Source organism: Corapipo altera, unplaced genomic scaffold, assembly GCF_003945725.1.
Source record: "Corapipo altera isolate COAL_440 unplaced genomic scaffold, ASM394572v1 1, whole genome shotgun sequence".
NCBI lineage: Eukaryota > Metazoa > Chordata > Aves > Passeriformes > Pipridae > Corapipo > Corapipo altera.
The window spans coordinates 19,951,780-19,978,042 of record NW_020884873.1 but is presented as its reverse complement, the minus strand read 5'-3'; the positions used below and the strand labels follow the sequence as shown (position 1 = coordinate 19,978,042).

The window sequence follows — 26,263 nt, the reverse complement described above, 5'->3', positions numbered from 1 at the left end:
GTCTTGGGAATGACAAACCACTAAAAATTCTGGGTATGCTCAGTGAGAAGCCAACAGGAATAATGCATTGCTCTTAAGTGGGGAAAGCACTCAGTCCCTTTGTGAGTGCTTGTGTGGTGTGATAAACCTGCAGTATCCCAAATGGGATAGGAGTGGGAAAGGATTGCAGATTCACAAGGGTGTTAATATCTTAGAGAATTCAGATTATTTTAGTTAGGAAGAATGAAACAGGATATTTAGAAAAACCTTCTTCCTGATTTGTTTCCCTTTTCCATACCCAGACACACTAAGCCTGTTGAATATATAGTAGCACAGAGCTGGTGGCATTTACAGAGGACAAACTGGAGGCCAAAAAACAGGGATTTCCCCTGCAGAGAACTTTCCCTTGACACTCCTATCAGTGGCTACACAGATCAGCTCAAGGATGTCAGGCTGGGTGCTGCAACTGGAGAGTTACAATGGATTGGGCCCTTTATAGGCCTGGGATCTGACATCTCACCTGCACAGACATTTGCAAACTACCTCCTCCTGTGCTCCAATCTGCTGGGTCAGTGCAAACACTGCCCATGAAGAGTTTATGAATAATTTAGTGTAAATCTTATGTTGTGTTTACATATATATTCCTGTTTTTCCAAACAGTCCTGATGATAAATTTGCATACACGCAACACATTTCCCTCCATCATGCTATTCCCAGATTAAAAATACACAAATGGGACCAAAACAAATAGAGCTGATTTGGTTGCCATTTTTAAGTGTGTCCATGTTTAAAAACAAGCATTAGCTTTCTCATCCAAGGTAAAAATACCTGATGAGAGAAGGTCAAATATTTCAGCAAATACTATATGTATTTGAAATTAAAGTATGTAATACTTTCATGTCACTTTCTCACACATCCTCCCTCAAACTGACTGTGCAGAGCTCTCAGCATTTGCTGGTCATAGAATTATTGTACTGGCTTCTGTCAAAAAAACAAGCAAACAAACAAACCACATTTCCAGTTCTTGTGCTTCATCCAGAACTGAACTTTAAGTTCAAAAGAAGTCAATTCTTGCCCTTTAGGTCCAATTCTGAAAAGAGTCATCCAGTTACTGAAGTACCTGCATAGCCCATAATCTGGAGTCTGTGATTTTTGCAGCCTGGGATCACTAGGACTTGAAGTTTTTAGGGATTTCTGAGAGAGTAGGGCTCATTGTGCCAGATGTATCATCTTTCTTAAGCATTTTTCATTACAGGATCTTAGTATGGATTTGGATTTTATTTAGATTGTCTTCTCCAATCAGGCCTGATTCTTCCCTTCATTTCACTGCGTATCTTTGCATGACTGCACTTGTAGTTAAATCTACCCTTTCTCCAGCTTGATCATAGTGTGCTTTCACCTTCCAAATGTAAGAATCTGCATAGCAGTCACCTGCTAACCTGTACACTGAGTATGCTGGTTTCATGAAGGTTGTAGAATTGCAAGAAACTGCAATTGAACCAAATGAACAAAGTAGCCTATTTTTTAATAGCATCAGTTGCAAGGTAAGAATCTGTACATAGAGCAGTAAAGGGGTGTAACTTGCTGGGGTTTAGCTGTCAAAGATCTCTGTCACAGTATCCAATGTTCTAATGTTTAGATGTCCAAAATCTACTGTGTCAATTAAATCTGAACTGTAAGCTATCTGAAAAGCTGAGAAATAAAGGTTTAGAGACATGCCAGGTGCTTACTGGGCTTAATAAGATTTTAGCAGTAAGTACCATCAGCAGTGTCGAAACAAAATAAGATGCTCCACTGCTGAAAGCTGATTGTTAATAGTTAATTTCAGCATGTATAATTTGGTCTACCTCAAAAAAAGTCAACAGACATTGCATCTTTTCTGGTTGTAAATATTAAGTGACCTGGTTTGACAACTTGTGCTCAGTAATGTAGTGACAAAAACCATTATTTCAAATGCTCACACTTTTCATGTGCTGCAGGATCGAGAAACAAATAAGCAGGTTCCGAGGATGGTTGCCCAGAAAGCCAATGAAACTGGACAAGAAAACACTGCCAGATCTGGAGGAGAATGACTGCTATACTGCTCCATTCAGCCAACAAAGAATTCATCAGTGAGTATTTTATTACAATGGCAAGATGAAAACTTTTTCTTCTGGATACACCTTTGAAAAAATCAATTTCTTAGTTCATGTCTTAAAGACTAGTGCCTTCATATTAGTTCTTTGTCACAAAAAGGGAGAGATAGAGAGTCTGCATTTCTCTTAATTAAAGGTCCAGCTCAAAGTTAAAGAAATCCATGGGAAAGTTCCTTTTAATCCACTGGAATTTCAAATACATCCCTAAAGTAGTCAAACAGCTATTTTCTCTCAGGTTAGAATTGCAGCTGTTCTTTTTAACTTAAAGATGTGATTAAAACTTCTTTTCTTAGCATTTCTATATCTTTAGCATAATCAAAATTAGTCCTTCTAGCACTGATGGTTGAAATACTGATATGGCATTTCATTCCTAGTTATGACTGTAGAAAAAACAGAACTCCAAAGAAAACAGACAATGTCAGGCTTTTTGTGTTTCACTTTCACTTTTATGGAAGCAAAACAGCTTGCAAAATGCCAGTGTTTAGACCTATCAGTATAAACCGATAGGTCTGATCAGACACTTTTCCAAGCATACCAATGGCACCAGTGTTGCACCAATGTCATTGACAAATCATTTGACTACAAGAAGCCTTTATTCACTTGCAAAATGCAGAACAGAAAAAGCCCCACATGACTTTCAGTGCTCATGTTGAATTTAAGGGGTGTCAAATTTTGGATGTCTTGTGGGTAGTTATAGTGTTTGTGATATGGGAAAGAATTGTTACCTGAGAGCAAAACCACGAAGAATAGGCAGCACTGACAAGGATGCTAACAGGATGAATTACAGGTAGCTCAAAGCCAAAATTCTGAAATATATGTTTTTATTCAAGGAGAAACCAAGTTCATAGTGCTCTAAAATGCCTCACATTGAATGAATAATCTTTCAGGGATTGGATGTATTAGCTGCAATAAGAATGAATAACATAAACCTCTACCACAAGTAGTGTCTTTCCAACAGCAGAAAAACAAGAACAGGTGCAAAACTCCAGGGAAATTTCAGTAGAAGCCTGTTTGATAATTGAGCAAAAAGATGGGTCAGTTGTTGTGCCCTGCAAGATGAAGAGTAGGTGCAAGTTAGTTTGAGAGTAGACTAGTGATAATAAAAAATTAATAAATTGGGACAATATTAATATTTTTATTAACAGTAATATTAACTGCTAACTTTCTGTAAAATTACTGCACATAAGAAAGGGGTTTGGTATTTTTTCATGGCTGAAAGCAAAATTGACATATATGAACCAGAATATTTTTTTCATTCTTCTACCTGGCTCATGTTTGTGTTTGTAAACTGGCATGAGGGATTTATTAAGTACTGTGTTTGTTCCATTAACACTCCTGCTGTTGCTTGGCACTTCTATTACATAATTGCAGACTTGGAAGCTTTGCTCCCCAGCAGGCCCAACATTTTCTGTTTTACTTTCTGCGTGTAGTCTTCTTTTCCTTTTTTGTGGGGACTGATAAAATATTGGCTGAGCTATCCTCCTTCTCCCAAAAGATTCCTGCTCTGACAGCAATTGTGTTCCTATCATGCTCCAGCCTGTTGGCTGTGTCTGTCTTGTTTTGCTTCACTAGAATTTTGAAATACTGTGACTTGTTCAATATTTGTCTAGTGAGCTGCATGCAGATGTTTTAATTTTCAATCCAGAGAACCACAATAATGTTTTTAGGAATGTGAAGATAAATAATTACTGAAATTCTTGAGATACTGAAATTAAGAATTGCCATCTACAGTAATGTTATGATAATTTAGCTTGCATTTTGTCAGTGGTAAGAAAAGTTCATACATTTTCATATTTGGGGTAGTTAAGGCTTTGTTGCAGTGTTCTTGCCATATCATATTGCCATTACAATGCAGTTATAATGGAGGCTACATAATTGTCACAGGCAGTTGCTTATGGAGTTGGGTCAAGAATTCCTTATTTCTTCCATTCTTCCTAGCTTCAGATGTTTTTCACATCATCAAAGAACAGGCAGTTTATCTTTTGTGATAAGTAGCCACAGCTTTTGCATGTAGGTCTCCAGTCTGATACAGAGGATGTTTATTACATGGTCTGAGTAAAGTCTTCATTTGTGATAGCTGCTTTTAAAAGCACGGAAAGACAGATGACTGACAATACTTACAATTCAGTGTCTAGGGAGGAAAATAGTTAAGAGTAAACCCAACAATGGTTGATCAGTCCTTTTTTCAATAGGAACTAATATTTTTTAAGTACTGATGTGTAAGGAGCACGGGCAGTTTTAGTAGGTCTTGATATTGATCGTCTTTTTTTTTCTTGCATTTTTCTTTCTCATTCAGATGGAAAAAGGCCCAATGTGGAGAAAGGCTAGCTTTCTGAAAAAAATTGTTTGTTTTAAGAGCTAGCTGTCTGTCCTCCCTCCAAAACAGACAAAGAAGAAAATACAAGAATGACATTTGTGAGATGTGCCTAAATATGTTTTGCAGCATGGCTTCAGGTTTTCTTTCACAGCGATTATGGCATGACTTATAGGGTATATCCCAAAACTGTCAGTACAATAGAAGACCAAAATTCGTCTTGTTTCTTAAGCAATAGGAAATCTCTTTTTGGAGGAAGGAAGTTCTACATGACTTTTTTTTTTATTTAATTGTGTGGAATACAAAATGATAATTTTCGGGGTAGACTTCTAAGTAGTGTCTCTTTCCTGCAGACACAACTTGGAAAAGATTTTATTTATATCAAAGTATTTATTCTGAAAATTATCGATTACAAGAATGCACAATATGTGAAAAATGTTTTCCCTCAGACATGATTAGATGTTTTTCTACTACATCTTAGTTATTTTATGTAGTGAGCTGCTAGTCAATTGGGAATAGTAACAGTAGCAATTAGCTGCAATTTCTTAGGTAGCTGTATGTTAGCTAGGAAAATACTTTTAATTGCTGTTTAGAGATTTCTTTTAAAGGCAATAAACTCTCTGGTTAAGTATTAGTTTAATATATAATTCAATAAACCACTTAAAATAAATATTTATTACTTAATGAAAATCAGATTAAAAATTTACACAATTAGGAGGACTAATATAGTACCTGGATTAATTAAACAAAAAATGGCCCTGTTTACCAGAGATTAATGGAGTGATTCTCATTTGTACTATGTCCTCTTGTGGTACATGAGGGCCTCGTGCTGTATCTTTTTCACATTTCCAAGATATATGTCTCTCAGGGTGGAGTTACTTTTTAAGCCTTCTCTGATTTTCAAACTGATCTTAAAAAAATCCTATCTCTACCAAGATGATCTATGCCCATATTCCCCTGAGCTACCTCACCCCAAAATCGTGGATGGATCAGGGGGCTGCTGCAATTAGAGACAAGGCACAGGGCTGCATGGACACTTACTTATTTTGAACCAAGGTGGTCATTCTTGTTTTTAAATACACCTACAGTTTAAAAACTATATGTTGATAAATGGCTTTTTATAAATGGGGAATCACAGTTCTGTGAATCCTGCTCTTAAACAAATCTTTGTGCTACCAAACATTGCCCTGCAATGGGTTTTTTAAATTCTCTCTGATTCTGGAAGTTTTAATTGCCTGATAAATGAAATGAAACAGGGCATGCCTGAAAAATACATTAAATTCATTCTTTCTCAGATGAATATTTCTGAATGAACCAATTTAAATTAAGAAGTCATCTGGAGAAGACTGGTCTAGGGGAATAGGCAGAGGAAGATGGAGGAGAGATTCAGCACTTTCATGACTCTCTATTTTACTTTGGCACTTTTGAGGCTGTGATGTGCCTCAAATTGGAAACAGAGAGAGCCACTCTGGCTGAAGACATTCTTCATCCTAAAGTGATCCTGTTTTAGGCATATGATATGAAAAATCCCCGATAACCATTAATAAACATTTCCTTTTAGACAAACAAAAAAAATTTAAGTTAAAAATTTTAAGTTAAAAGTCAAGCAAAATGAAAATAAAGAGCAAGTGCTCATAATATACCCACTTTCATACAAATAAAGTATAGAAATGTATGGTAATATTCTCACTGGAATACTGTAGGCTTATCTTGTTGCTGCTACTACAGCTGATGATTTACTTTCTCTGATGTTAAATGAGCTAAAAACCTGCTCTTGCCTCAGCCAACAACAGGTAACTAGCTTCAGTTATTTACCTGGGAGTACACAGAGTTGGGCATTTTTCCTGTGCTAAAGAATACACCACAGTGATTACTACTTTGGACAACATCTGTGCTCTTAGTTTGTACTGCCTCCAGCAGTAGGCATTTTCTTGGAACACCCTCTTACGTACAGTAAGTGTCTGACATCAAATGTTTCAGTGTCTGTGGATCCCATAGAGCAAAGATGCACATTGGTAAGTCCATGCATACATCCTCACTTTGTAGCTTTGTAAACAGACCACGACTGGTCAGTTTTCGGCTTGTGTATCTTACAAGTACAGCAGAAAGTAGCCTTTTCCTGCCTTTTGCTTCCCCAAAATAATTTGAAAAGTAAACCCATTTTTTTTCAAATGGGTTTTCAAATATTCAAGAGCTAAATTTACCATTAAGGAGTTTGTACAACCTGCAAAATTACCAAAGAGAATGTATGAACAGAAATTCACTGGTAATTTGTTCTTGGTTGAATTTACATTAATTTGAGACCTTTCTTTAGTCAACAGTTTGCTGTGCTTTGTTATCCATGGAAAGATAGTTTGAAGTTTCCAGTTCAGAGTCTAATTAAGAAGGCTACAAATAGAATTTCAAAGCAATTAACCTTCACTGACTCTTCATGCCTCTTACAGTGTGAATGTAAGAGCAATTTTTCCACATTGGCATTTTTAAAGGGAGTTTAATTAAGAATCAGCTGTGGCACCTTTCCTCACAGAAGTACTCTCATTATCTTCATATGGATTTTCCTTTTGAGCAAGGACACCTCACACAAATAAGACTTATAGGACCAGGCTAATGGCTATAGCTGTTGTGAGACAAATCACTGGCTTTATCTACATATATATTAACTTCATGGCTAATAAAAATTATAGTCTATTAATCCTTACTTATTTTTTATCTTACAGATGAGGCAACAAAGCAATAAAAACCTTCAGTGAACTGTCTCATAAATAAAGCCTAAGCCCTTACTGAGCCTGAAGACAAGCTGTATTGCTCTTACGAATATTCAAATCCTTGAGCATATTGAAAATCTAACAAGGGCAGCAGAAACAGAATGGCTGAGTAAAATGTTCCATCTTATAGCAACAAAGGTTAAAAAACTCACTAGAAAACCTCTGCCTTATACAGTTTATAGCTCAGTAATGTCTGATAAATGTTTACGTGCACCTAGTTTGAAAATGTCCTCAGCTCTGGCCTCTGCGAACTGAAATTTGAAGTGTGAGATTCTTCATAGACTGAGAAAATCTTTCTCTGAATTCTTTATTGGATGCTGTAGACCATGAAATAGCCTTGATGGCTATTCTGTGAATATGGATTTACCAGTCACATTCAGAAATAAGACAACCTGGAGCACAAAAATTTCGGAGAAAGAAATGTCCATGGAAGGAAAGGGTAGTGGTTGAAAGGGAGTCCTACACTGAGCTACCTGATTCTCACCTGACAAGAACAATTCCTCTGATTTTTGAGATAAATTGAAACTTCCCTGACATTGCCCTAATTTATGTCAGCCTCTAACTGGGATGTTGGACACATAGCTACAACTACTTGAGAAATTCTCAGCCTTTCAGTGCCTTTCGCTCATGTCTGCCTATTTTTGTTTCCGGTGCCAGAGGTCCCTACCCCCCTGATTATGCTGATGCTGCTATTTGTAGGGCTACTCTACAACATTTTCACAAAAAATACTGAGTATTTGAGTTCAGCAAATGAAAAAAAAAAAAAAACCCACAAGATTTTTTTCTTCAAAAATAAGTGAGGATTATTATTATTTGAGGGTGTTATTATCACATACAATTCTATCCCAAAATAATTATATTGTTTGGGAAGGGCCAGGACATCCAGAGGACTCATTTTGGCATTCCATTTTCACCTTTGTGGAACACTAGCATCTCTTCTCACCTATGTTTTTATGAGTAACCTTGGAAAACGCTGAAGGACACGTTCTTGGCCTACTCTGGTCATGGAGAGTCCTTCATCTCCTCTCCAAACCTCTCCTCTCCTCTCTGAACCTCTCCTCTCCTCCACCTATCCTCAGATGCCTTTTACTGGCACCAGACTGGGCAGGACAGAACCTCTGCAGCTCATACACTCACACAGTTTTAGAACTGCTAGTTCTGGAATATGCACAGTTCTTCATGGCAGTTATTGTCTGAAGTGTTTACATCTGATTCACAGCCACATTTGGTTATTTCTTTTTGGCCACATGAGATCAAACACAAATGATTTACAAATGAATGAAAATGACTAAATATTTCTTTAAACAAGTAATTTTTTGTTTGTTTTGTTGGAGAGATTTTAAGTTTGCATAATCTTTTATTTTGGATTTGTGACTCATGAAAATAGAAGGGTCTAAATGGAAATAAAACTATTAAACAACTTCCCCAGAAAAGCTGCTGAAATGGCTGCCTCTACTTGCAGTATGAGATAGTCACAATAACAGATGAGCAAAATAACCTTATATCACGAGGAGAATAGATCAAGGTGTTACATGGTTCCACCTTGCCCGTTTCGCAGATAGGGTGATCCAATTCTCAGTTGAACCCTACAAGAACTCATAGCTAAGTTAGAACAACAATTACTGTGCCGTTTTGATTTCGTAAGTTATCTTCACAGTTCTTTAACATTCAATGCTGTCTGGGAGCCAAGATCTTAGAAAGTCAGTCAGTAAAAGAAAATTAAAGAAAGTGTAAAAATCTGTAATTGTTCATTTCTGGTTTACTACTGTCTTTTAATTTGTTTCTGCTGTTACTGAAATAGCCTAACACAGAGTCTCAGCTTCAGCTGGAAACAGTGCTGCTCTACCTGCTTCAGAGTTTAAGTTGGTTTTTTTAGTATAATTTCCTTAAGCATTAGGACTTACATGATGACACTATTTCTTTTTTGTCAAAATACTTCTGAATACTTATTATTTTACATGCTGGTTACTTTTAACTAAATTTGGTAAAGGCGTAGCTGTCTGAAAGATAAGCACAGTCATATTTTTCGAGTAACAGCAGCTTGAAATGGAATAGTGGCCTGAAACTTTCCTATACAGAAAAGGCTGTGATACACCAATTGAATTTGCTGTTTGGTAGCAGTCCATTGGTAAATCACATACCAGTGTGATTTATATGCATAAATCGGATAATGTGCATGAATCAAATCAGTTTCAGTAGGTACTGTAGGAGATGTATAGGACTTTGGGAATAGGAGGGATGTGGAAGGAAGCCAGAAATACAGTACTGAGTAGATTGCAGACACAAAAATGACCTGTGAGTATCTGGGGTGTAGTGGAAAAGGAGACATGAGATAGTAACCTCTAGAAAACCAGCCTTCTTTTATTCTGATGCTCTTGGAGCAACTTGTCTTTTATACTTTTATTTTGGGATTTTTTTTTACTACCTGCCTTCTAAGTGGAACATCACGAATTTACACATTGTATTGTATTGAAAATTCAGCAGAGAATTTTGGTAATAAAGAGGGATCATGTGGAGTCCTCAAAGTTCACCAGTTGGATTCCTTCTTTGTTTTTTCAAATTACTGTGGAGGTGCAAAGCCACATATTATTTCCCATGGATAAAGATTCATTCTGAAAAAGTAAATTTTCTTTTGGGTAATATTACCTGAGGGTAAAACTGAGCAGTGTATCCAACGGTGTGCAGAAGAGAAGGTGATATAGATCCATGACAAGCTCCCTATTAAGAAGATCTCTGTTAAGGTCAGATTTGTCTAGTGTGCTGTCCTACAGGTTTATCTCTCTATGACATGTCTATGACTTTAACATTTTATTTATCAGTATATTCAGTTCTGCAGCTCTTCACCAACACAGAGGAGGGAAACAATCTTAACTCCTATCCAAAGGGGTTTTTGTTTTGATTTGGTTTGGGTTTTTTATTTTTTTTATTTTCCTGGACTCATCACAATTCTGTCTAAACTGTTGAACCTGCATTCATACATAACTGCATAAGTAGCCTCTGAAAGCTAATTTTTTATTTTATTTTAGCTTCCAGGACCAAATATAGGAGTATATAATACTTTCAATTTTTAACATAGTGTTTGATTTTCAGTAAGAGTGGTTTATCAAGTAGGTGTTTCCATCTGACTCTTAATGGTAAAGTATAATTAAAAAACCTGAAATATAAATCAAATGTGAATTTCTACAGCTGAACTTACAAATGTTATGTTTTTGCAAATTTTGTGCAAGTATTGTGTAGTTTTCAATGAATTATCTAAAAGTGATGCTTATCATGATGAATACTTAAATATCTTCTATCTTTCTCCAGACTTCTCCATGTAATTCTTTGTTAGAGAATGAATACTGTTACTGACATTACTTCATCTGGTGAAGTGTCTCAATCTAGTGTCTTTAACTCTCCTTGTACTTCTTCACATACTGTAGATTTTTAGTGTGCTATGAAAAGTAACGGAACTAAATATTTACCTTAAATGTGCTACTATATATTTCTGAGATGCTTTTTTTTTTTATTTTCATGCAGCTTCATAATACACAACAAAGATACTTTCTTCAATAATGCTACAAGAAGTAGAATTGTACACCATATCTTACAAAGAGTGAAATATGAAGAAGGGAAAAACAAAATTGGTAGGTACTGAGCAATGTGCTTTTAAACATGGGTTTAAAAAAAGAGAGGAGAAGTCTGCCTGGGCTAAGAACAGACTACTTTTCTTTCTTGTTAATCACCCCAGTTTTGAGCTGTTTACATCTCACCTACTGCTGTTGTAGCAGTTTTGCCTGGAAGATGTGATCATTTCCCTGTAATTTCAGGCGGCTTTCACAGGCATGTGTCGTCACATGGGATTTATCACCTCTGCAAGGGAAGAGGCTGATTTAAACTGGAAATATGAACATATTACAAGCAGTGGAGAAGCAGATAGACTCATGCGGGAAAACTTTTACTCCTCCATAAATATGTATTTGGAAGGATGGCAAGATTTGTGCTGCTGTACATCTCAGCCTATAGGGCTTCTCCCTGGATACCTGTCCATCCCTAAGAGAGATGAAAAGTACTGTATCTCTGTAGTTGCTGTAGTTCAAAAGGGAATTTACCACTGATGTCCTCAGTGCAAAAAAATGCTGTGGATAACTGTGGCTTCACTTTCAAATAGTGAGTGGAGTGGGCATTTGTAGCAGCACATATGCAGGTCTAGGAGAGCAGGCAGTGACAGAAGAGGGATAGAATACGAAACAGTGGCTGCCTTCTGTGATACAGAGCACATGCTACTTGAGTACCACATAGAGAGTGTGGCATCACAAATGTAGAGGCAAGCCCAGTAAAAATCTGCAGCCTGTTTAAGTGCCCTGCTGTTTAAACCCCACCTTTCTCGAAGAGGACGAGAAATATCCCAGAATGTCACTTTTTTCTTTCTTTTTCAGCCCCAGGGATGAGGGCAGCAATAGCTTAAGCAGAGCAGCCATTGCATCTAGTACACACACTTGCAGTCCCTGCCTACCTCAAGATCCCAATCTCCCTCACATATCAACTTGTGTTGTACGTACAGTGAATACAACCTTGCAGTGATCACTGGGTAGAGCAAAGGGCAGCTTGGATGTACAGATTTTGCTTTTCTGCTAGAGACATTGGGAGAAAGCATATTCTGCCAGGCAGATACTGATTGAAAGTGGTATTCACATTGAATTAGTACATCTCATTGCCGTGTTCTTTCTGCTATCAGTCCCTTGTGAATTAGGAAAGGAATCAAGACTCTATGCCTCTTGGTCAATAGGGTTCAAATGCCATCAGGCTATTAGTCTTGGTATTTTGTTTTGCATTTGCTGGTAACTCTTCAATCCTATTTTGGTGAGTTTCCAAGTGAAAAACACCCATATCTCAACAAGCATTATTATTTATCTTAAGGCTCTCATTAAAGAGGGAAAAGGCCTGAGTGAGAGGGGTGTACGTCCTGTTTGTTTTCTGATCTTGTACTGCTGCAGCCTGTCTTCTTCCTTTCTGTTTGTTCAGCAGCTTTCATAAGACATAAATTGAACATATTTTAGAAAGTTGTTATCATATGGAAATTCAGAGTTTCAGTTGCTTTACTGGCCTGCAGTTTAAAACCGTAAAGATCTCCCCTGAAGTTTTCAGCTCCCAAGATATGCAGCCTTTCATCTAAATAGCTTTCTTAGACCATATTTTATGAGGTCAAACTTCAATCCTGCTGTGAGGTTTCCAATTTCACTGAAGTTACACTAAATGTGGATATGGAAAATGAATCTTTAAACCTCTAGCATAATAAATTGTAGATTCTGATTAATATTTGAACAAGTCTTTGTTTGTATTATATCGTAGTTATCAAAATCTATAAAAGAATAATTTTTCTACATGTATCTTGTACTGTCAATGGACTTCAGTCTTCATTTAGCCAGTTATTATGAAAATGTGTTTTGTTTTTGCCTAGCAGCTTTTCTACTCCTATTGGTAAATAATGGAATACTTTTGATTCTTAGGTCTGAATCGATTGCTCAGTAATGGCTCCTATGAAGCTGCGTTTCCTCTTCATGAGGTATTTTTCTCAGGTTTTTTTTCTTTTTGAACAGACATTTTCCACAAATTTAATCCTTAATTGTATAACCATTTATTCTCAATCTTATTAATGTTATTACTCTCTTACATTCTGTGTCTGCCTCTGACATACCTCCCATTTAGCAATGCTTTTTCCTTGAGAGATGAATGGGGAGTTTTTCTTGTAAAAAGAGATGAGTAAGGAGAGTTGTTCTGGATCTATTCTGTAAAAAGTATTTGTGTTGATAAATCAGTATATTTTCAGAGGGGAAAAAATACCATGTTCTGTTTTGTTTGTTTTTTTTTTTTAGATTCTGCAATTTATCACCATTGACTTGAATATCATTTATTGTAAATTTCTTAGGAAGAATAATCTCAAATCTTAGTGAAGTCAGATGATAATTTTTTTAATGTCATGTTTAGCTTTCAGAGTACAAATACGGAGTTTACATAACTTGTGTTATCCATACTGATAGTGAGAGAGATTTCTTAGATATTCTTTTTTTGCTGGTGTTGTTCATTAATGTCCAGATTTGTATTTTAGGGAAGTTACAGAAGTAAGAATTCGATAAAAACCCATGGGGCAGAAAACCACAGACACTTGCTCTATGAGTGCTGGGCTTCCTGGGGAGTGTGGTATAAATACCAGCCTCTGGATCTTGTAAGGTAGGACTTATCTGCTTTTACTTTGTCACATTGTAGGTGCTTTGAGAATAGGTTATCTCTCGTCTGACAAAACCATGAAGAGCTCAATTAATTCATGTCATTTTTAAAATCTGATCCTGAGGTCATGGGACTCCATTTAGTTCATGGTGCCACTACATCCAAAGAAATATCTATAGAGGAGTTTGTAGGAAGGCCCAAGAGTGAAGGGAGTTTCTTTCTAGAGTTTCCTGATACCATAACTTCTAATGAACAAATTATTAAATATTTAAGAGAGAAAAAAATGGAGAAATCTGTGGAGGCTGGATATACTTGTTTACATATCTGTCTACTAGAGGAGTTCTTCCTCCTCAGAGCATGGCTTTGGCAAAAAACAAGCTCTCGTTGACTAAAACTTCTCTTTGCAAAAGTGCAACCACAGAACAGGCTCTGGATGAAGTTCCTCCATGCTTACAAATGGCACAGAGCAGAGCTTACTGACATGGAGTGTGCTATGTGTTCAGCAACGCTAGTGGTTGAAGTCTTCTCTGTGCCACCGCCCTTCAGCTCAGATCAGTTACGTCATCACTGTCCAGATTTGTATTCATTTTGGAAGTAGTCTGCAAGGAAAAAAACTCTGAGAAAGCTGAGATATGATTCCAATTCTTACAGCCCTTTTAAATAATGTTTTCAAATGGGCTTTAATGTACTAATAGAGGATTACATGTTTTTTATGCATATATAGAGAGCCAAAGCCTTTACTGATCATATTGACAGAAGTATTATTGGGCATTAATGGACTTTTTCTACTTGAAGAGAGAAATATTGAGTTACAACGGCCTATTAATAAAGTGTTCAGATGTACCGGGACTACTAAAGACATTGATACATTGGCTATCAGGAAGGGTTATCCAGAGCATGCAATCAGTCCAGCGTATTAATTTCCCCTTTCACAAGTCCTGTAACTAATAGAAATCTTTGCTTTTATTTATTCTCAAAATTGTTTCCAGATTAAAGATTTGTAGAGGGTGGCCCTCAAGGTAGACAGTGTTACCAATTAAGGCTGTATAAAACTTATCCATTTCATGAAACAGAAGGTGCTCAATTTCCATGCATAAAAAGTTCACAGAGAAATTAAAAAAAAAGTTTTAATGAGCCATGTAATATTTTAATGCTTTACAAAATAATGTATTAGTCCTCATAATTTAGTCCAAAAAGCTTCTTATTTCTTTTTTAATACATTGCACTCATAACTAGAAATATGGAATTTCTGTCAAATTACATGATGGAAATTGCTGATTTATGGAGGAGCCAACAGTTATACTGAAGGGTTTTTTTACTTCTAATTTCCTGGTATACAATAAGATATTAATATCACCATATAAAAAACTTATCTCTGTAGTTTTTTTTAATCATTTGTCCATGGTGGTCAAGGCTACTGTTCTTCATCAACATTTCTTGTTTGTGAAAGTGCTGTTGAGGCAATATCTGGTGTTTGGATTAATTTGCTGATCTAGCATCTGAAAGGGGCTTTTAAGTATGGCAATAAATAGTAACAGAAAGAGCAAAGTTAGAAACATTCTAACATTCTAAGTTCTGGACCCACTAGCTGAGGTCGTGAGTGTACTGTCGTTGTTCAGAGTACGTGTTTAGCCAAAGAGAAGAGGGGCAGGGCGAGTTGTGAGATTCCCTGAGCACTGACAGCAGGCTGAGTCTTGGAAGCCATCAAACTCAGAAGGGTTCAAGGCTGCAGCCCCAGCATGGCTTGCCATTTGCTGCTGGAACACATCCTCCGCTTTGATGAATTCACTGAAGGAGGGGTGACAAGAAAGGGAATTCCTTTTTCTTCTCACTTCACAGATGCTGGATTACTCGCATTTCCTTAGCTCCTGCCAAGACTTCGAATTCTCTGAAAATTCAGCAGGAGCTAAGCAAAAGCGAGTAATCCAGCACCTATGAATGAATCTTTCATGTCTACTGCCACTCCCAGCAGTTCACGTGTCTATTGAGCTGGAGATTTTTTCTTGAAGAACTGACAACACCAGCGAGACCAGCAAGTTGTTCATTTCACTTGGCAGCATCTCAGCAGGCATACTTTAAACAGAAGCTTTTCTTTAGCACCAGTTCTACAGCAGGAGTAACTTTTTTTTCCCCATAACAACAGCTATGTGGTGTTGTACTTGAAGGGCATAGCGTTGTCATCTGTACAAAAGGAGTGGATGGATTTTGATTCTTTCACAGACATCTGGGCAGAACTTATGCCTCTAGTTGACATCATGTTTTAGAAAGACTAAGGAGTAAATTAGATGCAGATAGTATATTTATCAGCTACTAGATATGATATTTCTACCAAGTTGCCACAATGGTAAGTGAAATTTTTCATACTTCTGTGCTATTTTATTTTCCTAAGATGTTAAAATGAGGTTTCCATCTTCTGTGCTGTCAATTTGGTGAATCTCAGATTACATTTAATCTCATCAGATGGCTGATATGGAGATAATAGTCCCTGGAAATAAATGCAAAAAAGACATTTGAGGGGAAGTGCATGATCCTGCTTTCACTCTGCTTTGAAACATGCGGCAGTATGAAGAAACAGACTTGGCATAATTTGCAAAGCCACTCTCATTAATCAATAGATGTAGTACAATGATTTTAATTATACTTCTCTCGGAATTTAATATCCATAGTTACTTTACAAGAATAATTTAAGATCCTTAGAGCTGATACTAATTGGAAGGAAACAAAATCTATTATATTTATATGCTCTGGGACCATGTAAATCAATGGAAACAGTTGAAGTGATTCCTGGGGGCTTTGGATCACCTCCTTCACACTTCTGTGCATAGCTGCTTCCCTCTAGATTGTGCACGAATTGCTCCTGCTGCTGCTTGTGCATGTTATTCACAGGACAAAAAGGGAGGGAGAAAACTATATTTTTTAAGTGATTGTAAAGCTACTAAAATGAATCTGAAAACAAAACTAATGCCTCAGTAACTTGAATTTTCCTCCATGTTTACATTAAATGTCTTCATCTCAAGCTGACCACACCCTTTCAATTTCCTGTCAAGCCTTTCTCTACACCCCATTGCTTCTGACATGGGAGCTTCATATGTCCAAAACACTTGCTGGAAAGCTCTAGTTTCTGTGATGTAGAAAATTCTGTACAGGATTTCATTCTGACCTGCAAAAGGGTTAATGGAAATAGATAGGTTCTTGGCTTGAGCCCAAACCTGTATATTTCTAGATCCATGATTTCCTTCTGGGCATCCCGAAAGCAAAATATTCTATAATGAAGATCATTAACCACAGAATAATCCAATACCACATTTCATAGGTCTGAAATTAGACCTTGGAGCTTAACCCTATCATTATTATATTATTATTATTATTATATTATCAAAAATATGCCTTATTGATAAATACTGAGATTGAAATCTTGGCCCAGTTAAATCATACTTCTACCATTGGAATGAGGTGAGAGCATAGACAGAAAGCAGTATTGAGGTGCTAGTGTACAGGCTAGCATACAATTGAGAAGCTAAAATTATTTTTTTATTATTATTTTAATGGTACAGCATATACAGGAATTGGAGAGATAGATTATTCTATCTGGTGCTTGGGGGTTTTTTCATGTGTTTGTTTTTTATGTTAGTTGTGGAGAAAATCTTACTACCATAGTTTGTTTCTATAGCACTTAACATAGTGGTATCTGAGAAGAGACGAAAAGGAAAAATGTTCTAACTATTGGGCCAAAAGACATGCAATATTAACTTGATCCTGATGCAAATTACAGCAGTACAGGAATACCAGCTGTGTTCCAAAGGGCAATAGTGGAATATCAAGACTGTTTGTCCATATTTAAATCAATATGTATCAAAGTAATGTCAACATCCTTCACTCGTTTTTGAAACCAGGCTCAGATGCCTTTTCCTTACTTTACAGAGATGGGTTGCTCCCCATCATGGCCATTCTTCTTTACGCACACACTGAACCTTTCTTGGGTCTTCATCTAGTATTAAGCTGTTTGATCTTTAGATCAAAAAGAATAGTATGATTTGCACCATTAGACTGAAGGGCTCAACAGGATAGGAGATGAATTTTGTCATGAATATTTGTCGGCTAGGGCATTGGAACGAGGAAGCATTCATCCCTGAGTGTAGGGAATGAAATAAGAAATAAAGCTTGATGAAGGTCAAGTTTATTTCACTATTTTAAACTATGTATGTGGAGAAAAGTCATAAATATTCAGTAGAACTAAGCTCACAATGTGAGCTTTCTTTTCCAGAGGAGCAGGCACAGCTTGATATCCAAAGTGTCAGAAAAACAATTAGGCCAAAGGTTTCAATAACCTTCTAAAGTCAGGGCTCAAAAAGCAGTTTCCAATGTGATTTTTTGCAATCAGACCTGCTGCCCTTGTCAGAACTGAGCACGTTATCATTAGTTTATCATCTCTAGCCCATAAATTTGAGTCTCTGTTGAAACACAGAAGAATAAAACCAACATGATGATATTTGGCTTCTTATACAGAGCTGGTAAACTCAAATGAAAATAGTCATAGAGGTCAGTATCATTCAACAGACTATGAGCTCAGCCCATATAGATATTTCTCACACTGGAAATTTTTAATAACCATTTGAAAGCTGCTATTTTTGTGTAGTCCAGACCAAGTGTCCTCTTCTACAATGCATCCAGCCCTAGAACCGTCATAGGTCTTTCCACTCTCATTGTGAAAGTTTGGCCAAAGATGTTTTCTGGTAGCACAGAGGAGCCAGCAGTGCTGACTCCCTTCATTTGTCTCTGGGTAGATCAGAAGTTTTATCATTAGTGGGAAAGTGTGTTTTCAATAGCAGCTATTTTCCAATTCGGTGGATATGCAAGTTTAGGTTATTTGCAGTCTCTGAAACACAAACATATTATCTTGCCTCCATTCTTTAAAACAATCTTGCAAATAATACACTAAAATCTCAGCCTACTGTGGACAAGACATCAGACACTATGCTGATGAGTTCAGCAGGTTTTTTGTGTGCTTGATGTACTGATTAACACATAAACAAAAGTTTGGTTGTGTGTAGGGGAAGGAAAAGTGCTAAAGAATGTGTAGCAAAAAGGAGCTTTCTGGCCACTTTGCTGCTAGTTTTTCAGCAAGGTATCTAATAAATTAGGATTAATTCAGACTGCTTTCCTCAAATCAATGCAAGATGATGAACATTATTTGCACTTCGCTTTCCACGTGTGGTAGAATCATGAAATTAGTTTTCCAGGAACTGAGCTAAGAAAATAAATAATCAAATGAAAATAAATTGTATTGGAGAATAAACTCTGGTTAATTAATTTCTTAGAAATAATATGGGCTCAAATAATTTTTGCTGTTGTACCAGTTTTAGGGACGAAACTTATTTCAATGCAATTATTTAGGCAGTACAGTTACATGGCCAAAAGGCAAAGCAAAACATCAATTTCCCACATACAAAGAACTAGCTTTTTAAAAGTAACTCAGTGTTTCCTTTATGAGGTCTCCACTCATCTAACTGTAAACTCTGGTCAGTGAATTTTTAAGTTCATATTTTAGGTTCATTCATGAGTCAGGTCCCTCACTGTGGATTTAGAAGCCTAGTTGAAGGGTTTTTCTTCTGACTGCTTTCTAATCCACTCTTCAGATATGATAGAAATATTTATTTTCTACAAATGAACAAGACTAAGCAGATTTATTCTAATTAGCAGGTTAATTTTCTGTGTTGTGTTTTAAAACAGGCGATACTTTGGTGAGAAAATTGGACTGTACTTTGCCTGGTTAGGCTGGTACACGGGGATGCTCTTCCCAGCTGCCTTCATTGGATTGTTTGTCTTTTTGTATGGAGTCACCACTTTGAACCACTGCCAAGTCAGGTAACAGGGGAACTTTTATAAGGAAATTACAGCTGTGGGGTTTTATGAATAATTTAACAGAACTTCCCATGAGTTGTTAATTATTTCATTTTGAACTGTTGAGTGAACTATCAGAAAAGACTGCTTGGTTCTCACAAGGCACCCAGTGTCAAAATTCCTATGTTTTTTGCTCCTGAATTCGGATGAGAGGAAATACTTGCCCAGTTCCAGTTGCTGATGGTATTGGCAGCTCAGCATGAAGTAGGGAAAAAGCTGGGCCCTTCATTGCTTTTGAAACAGGCCAGCAGAAGAGTGGGGAATTTTCACTCTCTCTAAGGCCTTTCCCAATGAAGAAACCCCTGCACTTTCTGCTAAGTGCTTCATCTCTAAATTCTTACACATTTAAGACAAGTCACAAGAATAAGTCAAACTGAACTTTGTCTGCAATTATGTTCACCCTCTTCATCCTTCACTCTAACTCAAGGAGAAGCTGGAGATGGTAAAGACATGCTGCTAGGTTGTCCCTGAAGAACTGTACTCTACAGTTATGACTGTAAACTCTTAGACAGTCAACAAATATTAATTATATACATGCAATTATGAACATCTTGGCTTCAGTTACAGACCAGATTTGTTCAACAAATAACTGAATATTGGTGAAACCTATCAATCCATTTTAAGACAAATCATTGTGCAGATTGTTGTAATAATCAAGCCATTAATTTTTGTCTTTTCTATTTTTCCAGTAAAGAAGTTTGTCAAGCTACAGACATCATAATGTGTCCTATATGTGATAAATACTGCCCCTTCATGAGGTTGTCAGACAGCTGCATTTATGCCAAGGTATGTTTTAGGCTGTGCAAATAGAAATGCTGTCCTGGTAAAAGCATTAATTTTGCCTTTTACATTTGTCTTTAGTGAGCTTGAGTAGCTAAAATCTTGAAGGACAGCTCAAGTTCAGCCAACATTGATATTGCCTTTCATCAGTACTTGGGTTGTAAAACAATTGAATGTAATTTGCACTTAGAGATTAAGCAGTCTCAGAGGTCGTGTCGTAGATGCACGTGTATGGTGTCATTGACATTAGCCTTTATCTCCTGATCCATCCTCTGTTGGATGAATGCTTTGGGTCTGAAATGATGTTCACATCTGGTGTTGGCAGGGGTCAGTCCCAGGCCAGGCTGGCAAATAGTCCTGTCAATTGACAGGTGCATTTCACATATCAAGGGAAGGATCCTCAGGACTGTCAAGTCAGCTACACTCGTGATCACATTAAGGTTATTAGGTGAAAATAGAAAATAAAGTCCTATTATCAGAAATTGACCACACTATTAATATATCCCTCAGGTTACTCACCTTTTTGACAATGGAGCTACTGTCTTTTTTGCTGTTTTCATGGCTGTGTGGGGTAAGTTTTTGTTTTGATATTAAGTAATTGAACCATCTGTTTCTTAAAGATTGTATGCAACCTACACCTTTTTATTTTCAGGCACGCCTTTTTCACACACTGAGAAAAACAATATAGGTTTGAGTATTTTCTGTTTCTGCAAAAAAAGATGGAATTTGTAGAATCAGGGTTTTATGTGATAGTAATTTTAATTAAAATAAAAACATGAATTCAGCATGTAGTGTCTATGTAGATTTTACATATGTATATATATATATATATATTACATTCTGTGGGGATTTCTAACTGGTTTTAAATCCATTGATACTGAAGCCTTTTCTCTGTTACTGTTAAGGACTTTTCTTAGTTTAGGGCAATTGAGTTTAGTGTCAGTATTAAAATGAAGTAATGTATTGTTTCCCCATCCTGCAGAAAGGCAGTAAAGCCTAAATACAGGTAAGCTGTTTGCAGTTAAATCAAAACTCAGATGAAATAAATGGAAGATTTCATTGAATGGCAAATTGATCCGAGAGTGGTCTAACTGTTGCCATGGAGGCTGAATTTTGCCCATAGAACAGTTCTATTTCTGGCTCAACTATTTTTCCTACTCTGATCATGTAGGCAGAATTGAAGGAAAGAGGAAACAGTAATTTCTGGCAGCACAAGCTGCCTAAGAATGCCTAGGTTCTTAGGTACTGCCATGCCATTCTGAGAGAAGGTTAATAACTTTAAAAAATGGCTCAATGAGGTAACTAAACCTCCATCTCACAGCTCCAGGTACTTGAGCTATCCTGAGTTGTCATTGTTCTCCTGTTCTTACTCACACATCTCAAACTGCTTTGGAAAGGTGTCCAAGTAATTCTTATAATCTCCATTTTAAACTGCAGATCTCTTTACTGAACTACAAGAAATATGTAAGAGGCAACATGGGAGCCACCAGGACAACACAGATTAGCCAACCTGTCTGTCTCAGTTCCATCCTCCAAAAATCCCATTTTGTCTTAGTTAACCAATTAAATTAGGTCATAAACCCATCAAGCCTGTTCATGTCATTTCATGTAATATTGTCAGTATTAAAGTATCACAAATTACATTTAGAATAAAATCCACAAATCATACAGATTTTATGATTCTGCTTGATATTTCAGCTTTGTTTTAAACTACACCAGAGCTGAGAACTACTAAAAATTTCTAAGACTTAAAAGTTTTTATAGATGTTTACTCAGCTTTTCCAAACTCTTTCTCTCTGTGTTCACTAAAGTTGAGAATTTCCAATTCAGCGTAGAGACATGGACCTCCAATCTCAGCTAAGGAAATTGATGGTTTAACATTGTTGAACATTGACATCACAGTTTCTAGCTGCTGATGAGCATGTCTTTGGAGTGCAGCTTTTTGCACTAATGCTTTTCTTCCTCCTTAACAATAACACTGATTTCAAAAAACAGCTGTGCTTACAGCATGGCATCTGTGTCTTAGCACTGCCCAGACCCAGGGCTGTAGGAAAAGTACCTCTAGGTAAGGGGAGTCCCTCACTCAGGTAACCATGCCCGGTCCTGCATTGTGATCACTACTTTTGAGAAGACTGGGGAGGCTGAACATGCCTGCCTACAAAATATTGTAGGTCCTCTCTCTTTCCTGTCCTAGTTGACAGAAGCTACATCTGATTCTGGTTAGCCTCTCCTTCATCCCCCTCCTTCAGCATCACTGTCAGACTCCCAGACCCAATTCCCTCTCGGAATATCTCCACACCGGCCTGCCAGCACTGGAAAATGCACTGCATTTACAGCACCTAAGTCCACTGTGAGATAAGAAAAAAATGCAATAAAAGCTGCCCTCTGGATGATTTGGCTACTGGAGAAGAAACTATAGGAGAGCAGCTGAGGGTGAGAGCTTTACCCACCACTTTTGTTGGCTTACACTGTACTTGTGAGCTTGCCACCAAGAGAGAGGTAGAGACAGCAACAGGAAGGAGATGTGAGTATGGGGTATGGTTTGGGGAACAGAGCAATCCTATGGCTCCACCCAAATTGTAGTTTCTTAAAGAAGACCTTGCAGAGACAACAGTGAGATTGTGGAGATATTTTCTGTGCAGATAGGGCTAAAGCAGCCTTAGAATAAAGAAAGTCACTCTTTTCAGGGATTTTCTGGTGCTGTATTTAGGAGCTGGCTTACTGCCTGTGTTAAATGGGTTTTCAGTCTGTAGTAGGCCTGTTGGCATATGCAGGAATTGCCATCATTGCAGTAAATCATGGGGGGAGAGAAGAAACAATGATACAGTTTTGATTGTGGAAATGTTTTTTTCTGTCAGCATGAAACAATTGGCAACTGCATGAAATATTGGCTGTGAAAAGTTCAACCTTACAGATGATCCAATTTGGTAGGCACTAACATACAAAATAATGATGGCAGTGCTTTTATAAAAAGAGAATGAAAGCAAAAAAAGGCAGCTAGAACTGTGTTATCTCTTTAGCTGGACTTTAGACACTGTTATTATTATGTAAAGTACTTTCTTCACTGTCTTTATATCCATTAGTAAGTTCCTATGTTGGGGGAGAAGCCTCAGGCATTCGCTTGGGTTTTTCAAAACCAGATGTGGTCAGATTGGTCTTTCCATGGAGAGATGATCTGTATGAAGCTTTCCTCCTTTTACTCTGAAGACATCTTTAATTGATGGACAAAGTGGCTTGCTGACATTTTAAATATAAATAAAATTCATCACCAAATGACAAGCAAACTGCTGTGGCCAGGATAGGGAGAGGAATTACCATGGCAAATACCAGCAGGGACTGCTTGATTTGTGGACCAGCAATGAGCCTGACTGTAGGTCTCTGAAGCACAGGGACTCATCTTTTATAATGCTTCATCATGAGATAAGTGAGTGCCATCAAAGGCTGGAATTGTCAAGTGCACCAGGAGATACTGGAATAGAAACACACTTTTCTTCAAAATATATATAGACCCATCACCTCACTTATTTGATTTCTGCTCATGTAAGCAAAGTTCTATATGAGAAGTAAAAGTAATTGATGCAACAGAAAAAAATATGATACTTACTAAAGTATACCTGAAAGCCCTATGACTTAAGACAACATTCATTTTAAACTGATGTAGCAAAGGACAAAAGGTAGTCTCCCTTCAGTACACTTAAGGAATTCAGTGGTAGTTTGTATAAGCTTTTCTGTATTGAAACTTCTGTTGAAAGGAAATACACTTTCGATCAGATTGAAGCTGTAAATCTCTGGTTCATGGAAAAAAATAAGTCCCTATAAAGACTAAAACTTTTTTTTTATTTTATTCTTTATTGCTATACAGATTATCATTGATGCTCACTGAGACATCATCATCTCAGAAGATGGAAAATAACTTTTTTCTTCTGAGAATCTCTAGTCTTGATGATATTTTCCAGATGTTCAAAGCTTTCAAAAAGAGGGGAATAATAGCATATTTTGTGTGTCTGTGCTAGGGGAAACACCCATACTTTGTGCTTTATGTATACCTTGAGATATACTGGGCTCAATGAAAAGGTAGGTCCCATTTCTAGGAAAAACTTCTCTCTTTTTACAGTCTACATTAGATTCTTACCAAAGACAGAAAATGAGAGGAAGATGTTAATTCAAAGTAAATGTTGGCAATTAAAGTGCAGTAAAAACTAATTCTCATTAAAGAAAGTAGGTAAATTTGATACTCAATTGACTTCCAGCGTGTTTCTGTAAAGCCAGACAGAATTGTAGCTTTTGCTTTTCCAACTGAGATACTAGGGAAACCTATTGCAAAGATGTTACTGTCAAGATGTTTCCTGAAGCTCAGTAGCAAAGTTCTGTAACTGTTCAACAGGAAAGTCCAGCAATTTGTCATTTCTAATGCATTGTTATAGATAAAGTGGGCTGGTGGTAGTTTCTCTGTCTCTGCATATCTTTGAGGGACTAAGGGACACAAGAAAAATACTTTTTGAAATTTCTTCTTGTCTAGCTAGAAGCATGTTTCCTTTGATAAAGGAAGTAGCTTTAGAACTCTTGCTGAAAGGCGAAGTTAGGAGGCGAAAAAAAGGCCTGGCATGAAGAATTTAACATTTTTTTCAAGCAATGAGAACTGCCAACATAAAACAATTTTTCTAAATTTATCAGTTAGTCTAATAAAAGATATTACTTTCCTACAAACCTTGCCTCTAGCATAAAATGTTCACATTGATCTGCTCTCCGAGGAGATAGAATTTAAGGATGTTCTGCAGCGATACTCCTGCTATAGAGAATATATTCAAGGAGTCAGGATGGATATATTAGTGTTCTGAAATACAATAGGGAGAGGATTTCTCAGAGAAGGTCAGGATAAAGCTATTTGCTGCAAGAGACCATTTGCATTACTAGATAAGATCACAACTTATTACAGAAGCATCTGAGGAAGTGATATTAAGACAACTGTTTGTACAATTGGATTTGAGAACTCAGCCGCAAGGTTGAGCTCTGAAGTAGGACAAGCACTGTATAGAAAAAGACAGCAAAAGGTCTGGGAGCTAAGGCAAATGAGAAATTCAAAATTCCAAGCAGGACTTTTTGATAATACTCAGCATCTCATTTAAACATACCAACAGGAAAATAGGGCAACAATAAGTACAATTGTGTCCTGTTGAGTGTTAAAGTCCAAAATGAATGCTGAAATTTCTGACCAAAACAGAAGCAGAGAAATTTCAAAATGTAGTACCTTAAGTTTTAGAAGACCTCAGTAGCACAGTGAATCAATCAAAGATGGTTATTTATAGCAAATTTTAAACTACCTAGCAAGGTAAAACTGCATACTGACCTGGAGAGAGGCAGAAAAGTGTAACAGTGAAAGCTAAAACAGCACTGTATGGATCATCCTATTTACTACTTAATGGTTAGAAAATAGCTTTCTGAAGAAGCTTTAAGGAACTGCACATACTTACTCTGAGAGGTGTTAAATATGCTACATATAATATGTATAGATTCCTCATTCCAGGTGTGTGAAAAACAAGGAAGAAAAGAAGTACTGTTCAGCACAGGTATATCTGAGAGGTTCATGCATGGGACTCATACGCTCACTGGATTACTGCTACCAGATGTTTTTTGGAATGAAAACAGAGTGGTAGTAATCAGGCTTCTTTCTCCCAGGTCTCCAAAAAGTGCAGGACTACTTGTTTATCCTGTACAAAATAATTCAATATGAGCTGATAGAAGAGAAACAACCCTACCAGAAAAAAATCAAGGAATGAACCATGTGGTGGTTCAGCAGCAGTGGAGCCTCATTAGCACTTACTAGTTTTGCTGACACCAACCAATCACACTGCAATTATTACAAAAATTTATAGAAACATTAGGCTCATTAATTTTATTAGATTAAATCAAAGCAGCTGGTTAGTTGGTTAGTGCTAATAACACCAAGATTGTGGGTTTGATCTCTGTGTGGACTTGATGTTAAAAGTTGGACTTGATGATCCTTGTGTGTCCCTTCCAACTCAGAATATTCTGTGAAATCTGTGACCTGGTGTAACATAATTCCAGCTGTCGGAAAAAGAAGGACGTGGCACAGGAAAATGCCTTTAAACCAAATATCTGCTCCCTAAACATGTTTTTGATACTTTACCTTATCTGCTCGTAGTGCTCATCTTCTAAGCATA

General features: G+C 37.0%; 1 protein-coding gene across 10 annotated transcripts in view; it reads left to right on the top strand.

The window, feature by feature from the left end:
• Window positions 1-26,263, top strand: part of ANO4 (anoctamin 4) — a 175,015-nt gene that overhangs the window by 110,150 nt on the left and 38,602 nt on the right. For all 10 annotated transcript variants that reach the window (XM_027660044.1, XM_027660054.1, XM_027660035.1 and 7 more), the window contains 7 exons: window positions 1,959-2,090; window positions 10,713-10,819; window positions 12,683-12,738; window positions 13,282-13,403; window positions 19,131-19,265; window positions 19,991-20,087; window positions 20,592-20,652. In XM_027660044.1, the coding sequence (XP_027515845.1) occupies window positions 1,959-2,090; window positions 10,713-10,819; window positions 12,683-12,738; window positions 13,282-13,403; window positions 19,131-19,265; window positions 19,991-20,087; window positions 20,592-20,652 (710 nt within the window). The remainder of the gene's footprint in view (window positions 1-1,958; window positions 2,091-10,712; window positions 10,820-12,682; window positions 12,739-13,281; window positions 13,404-19,130; window positions 19,266-19,990; window positions 20,088-20,591; window positions 20,653-26,263) is intronic.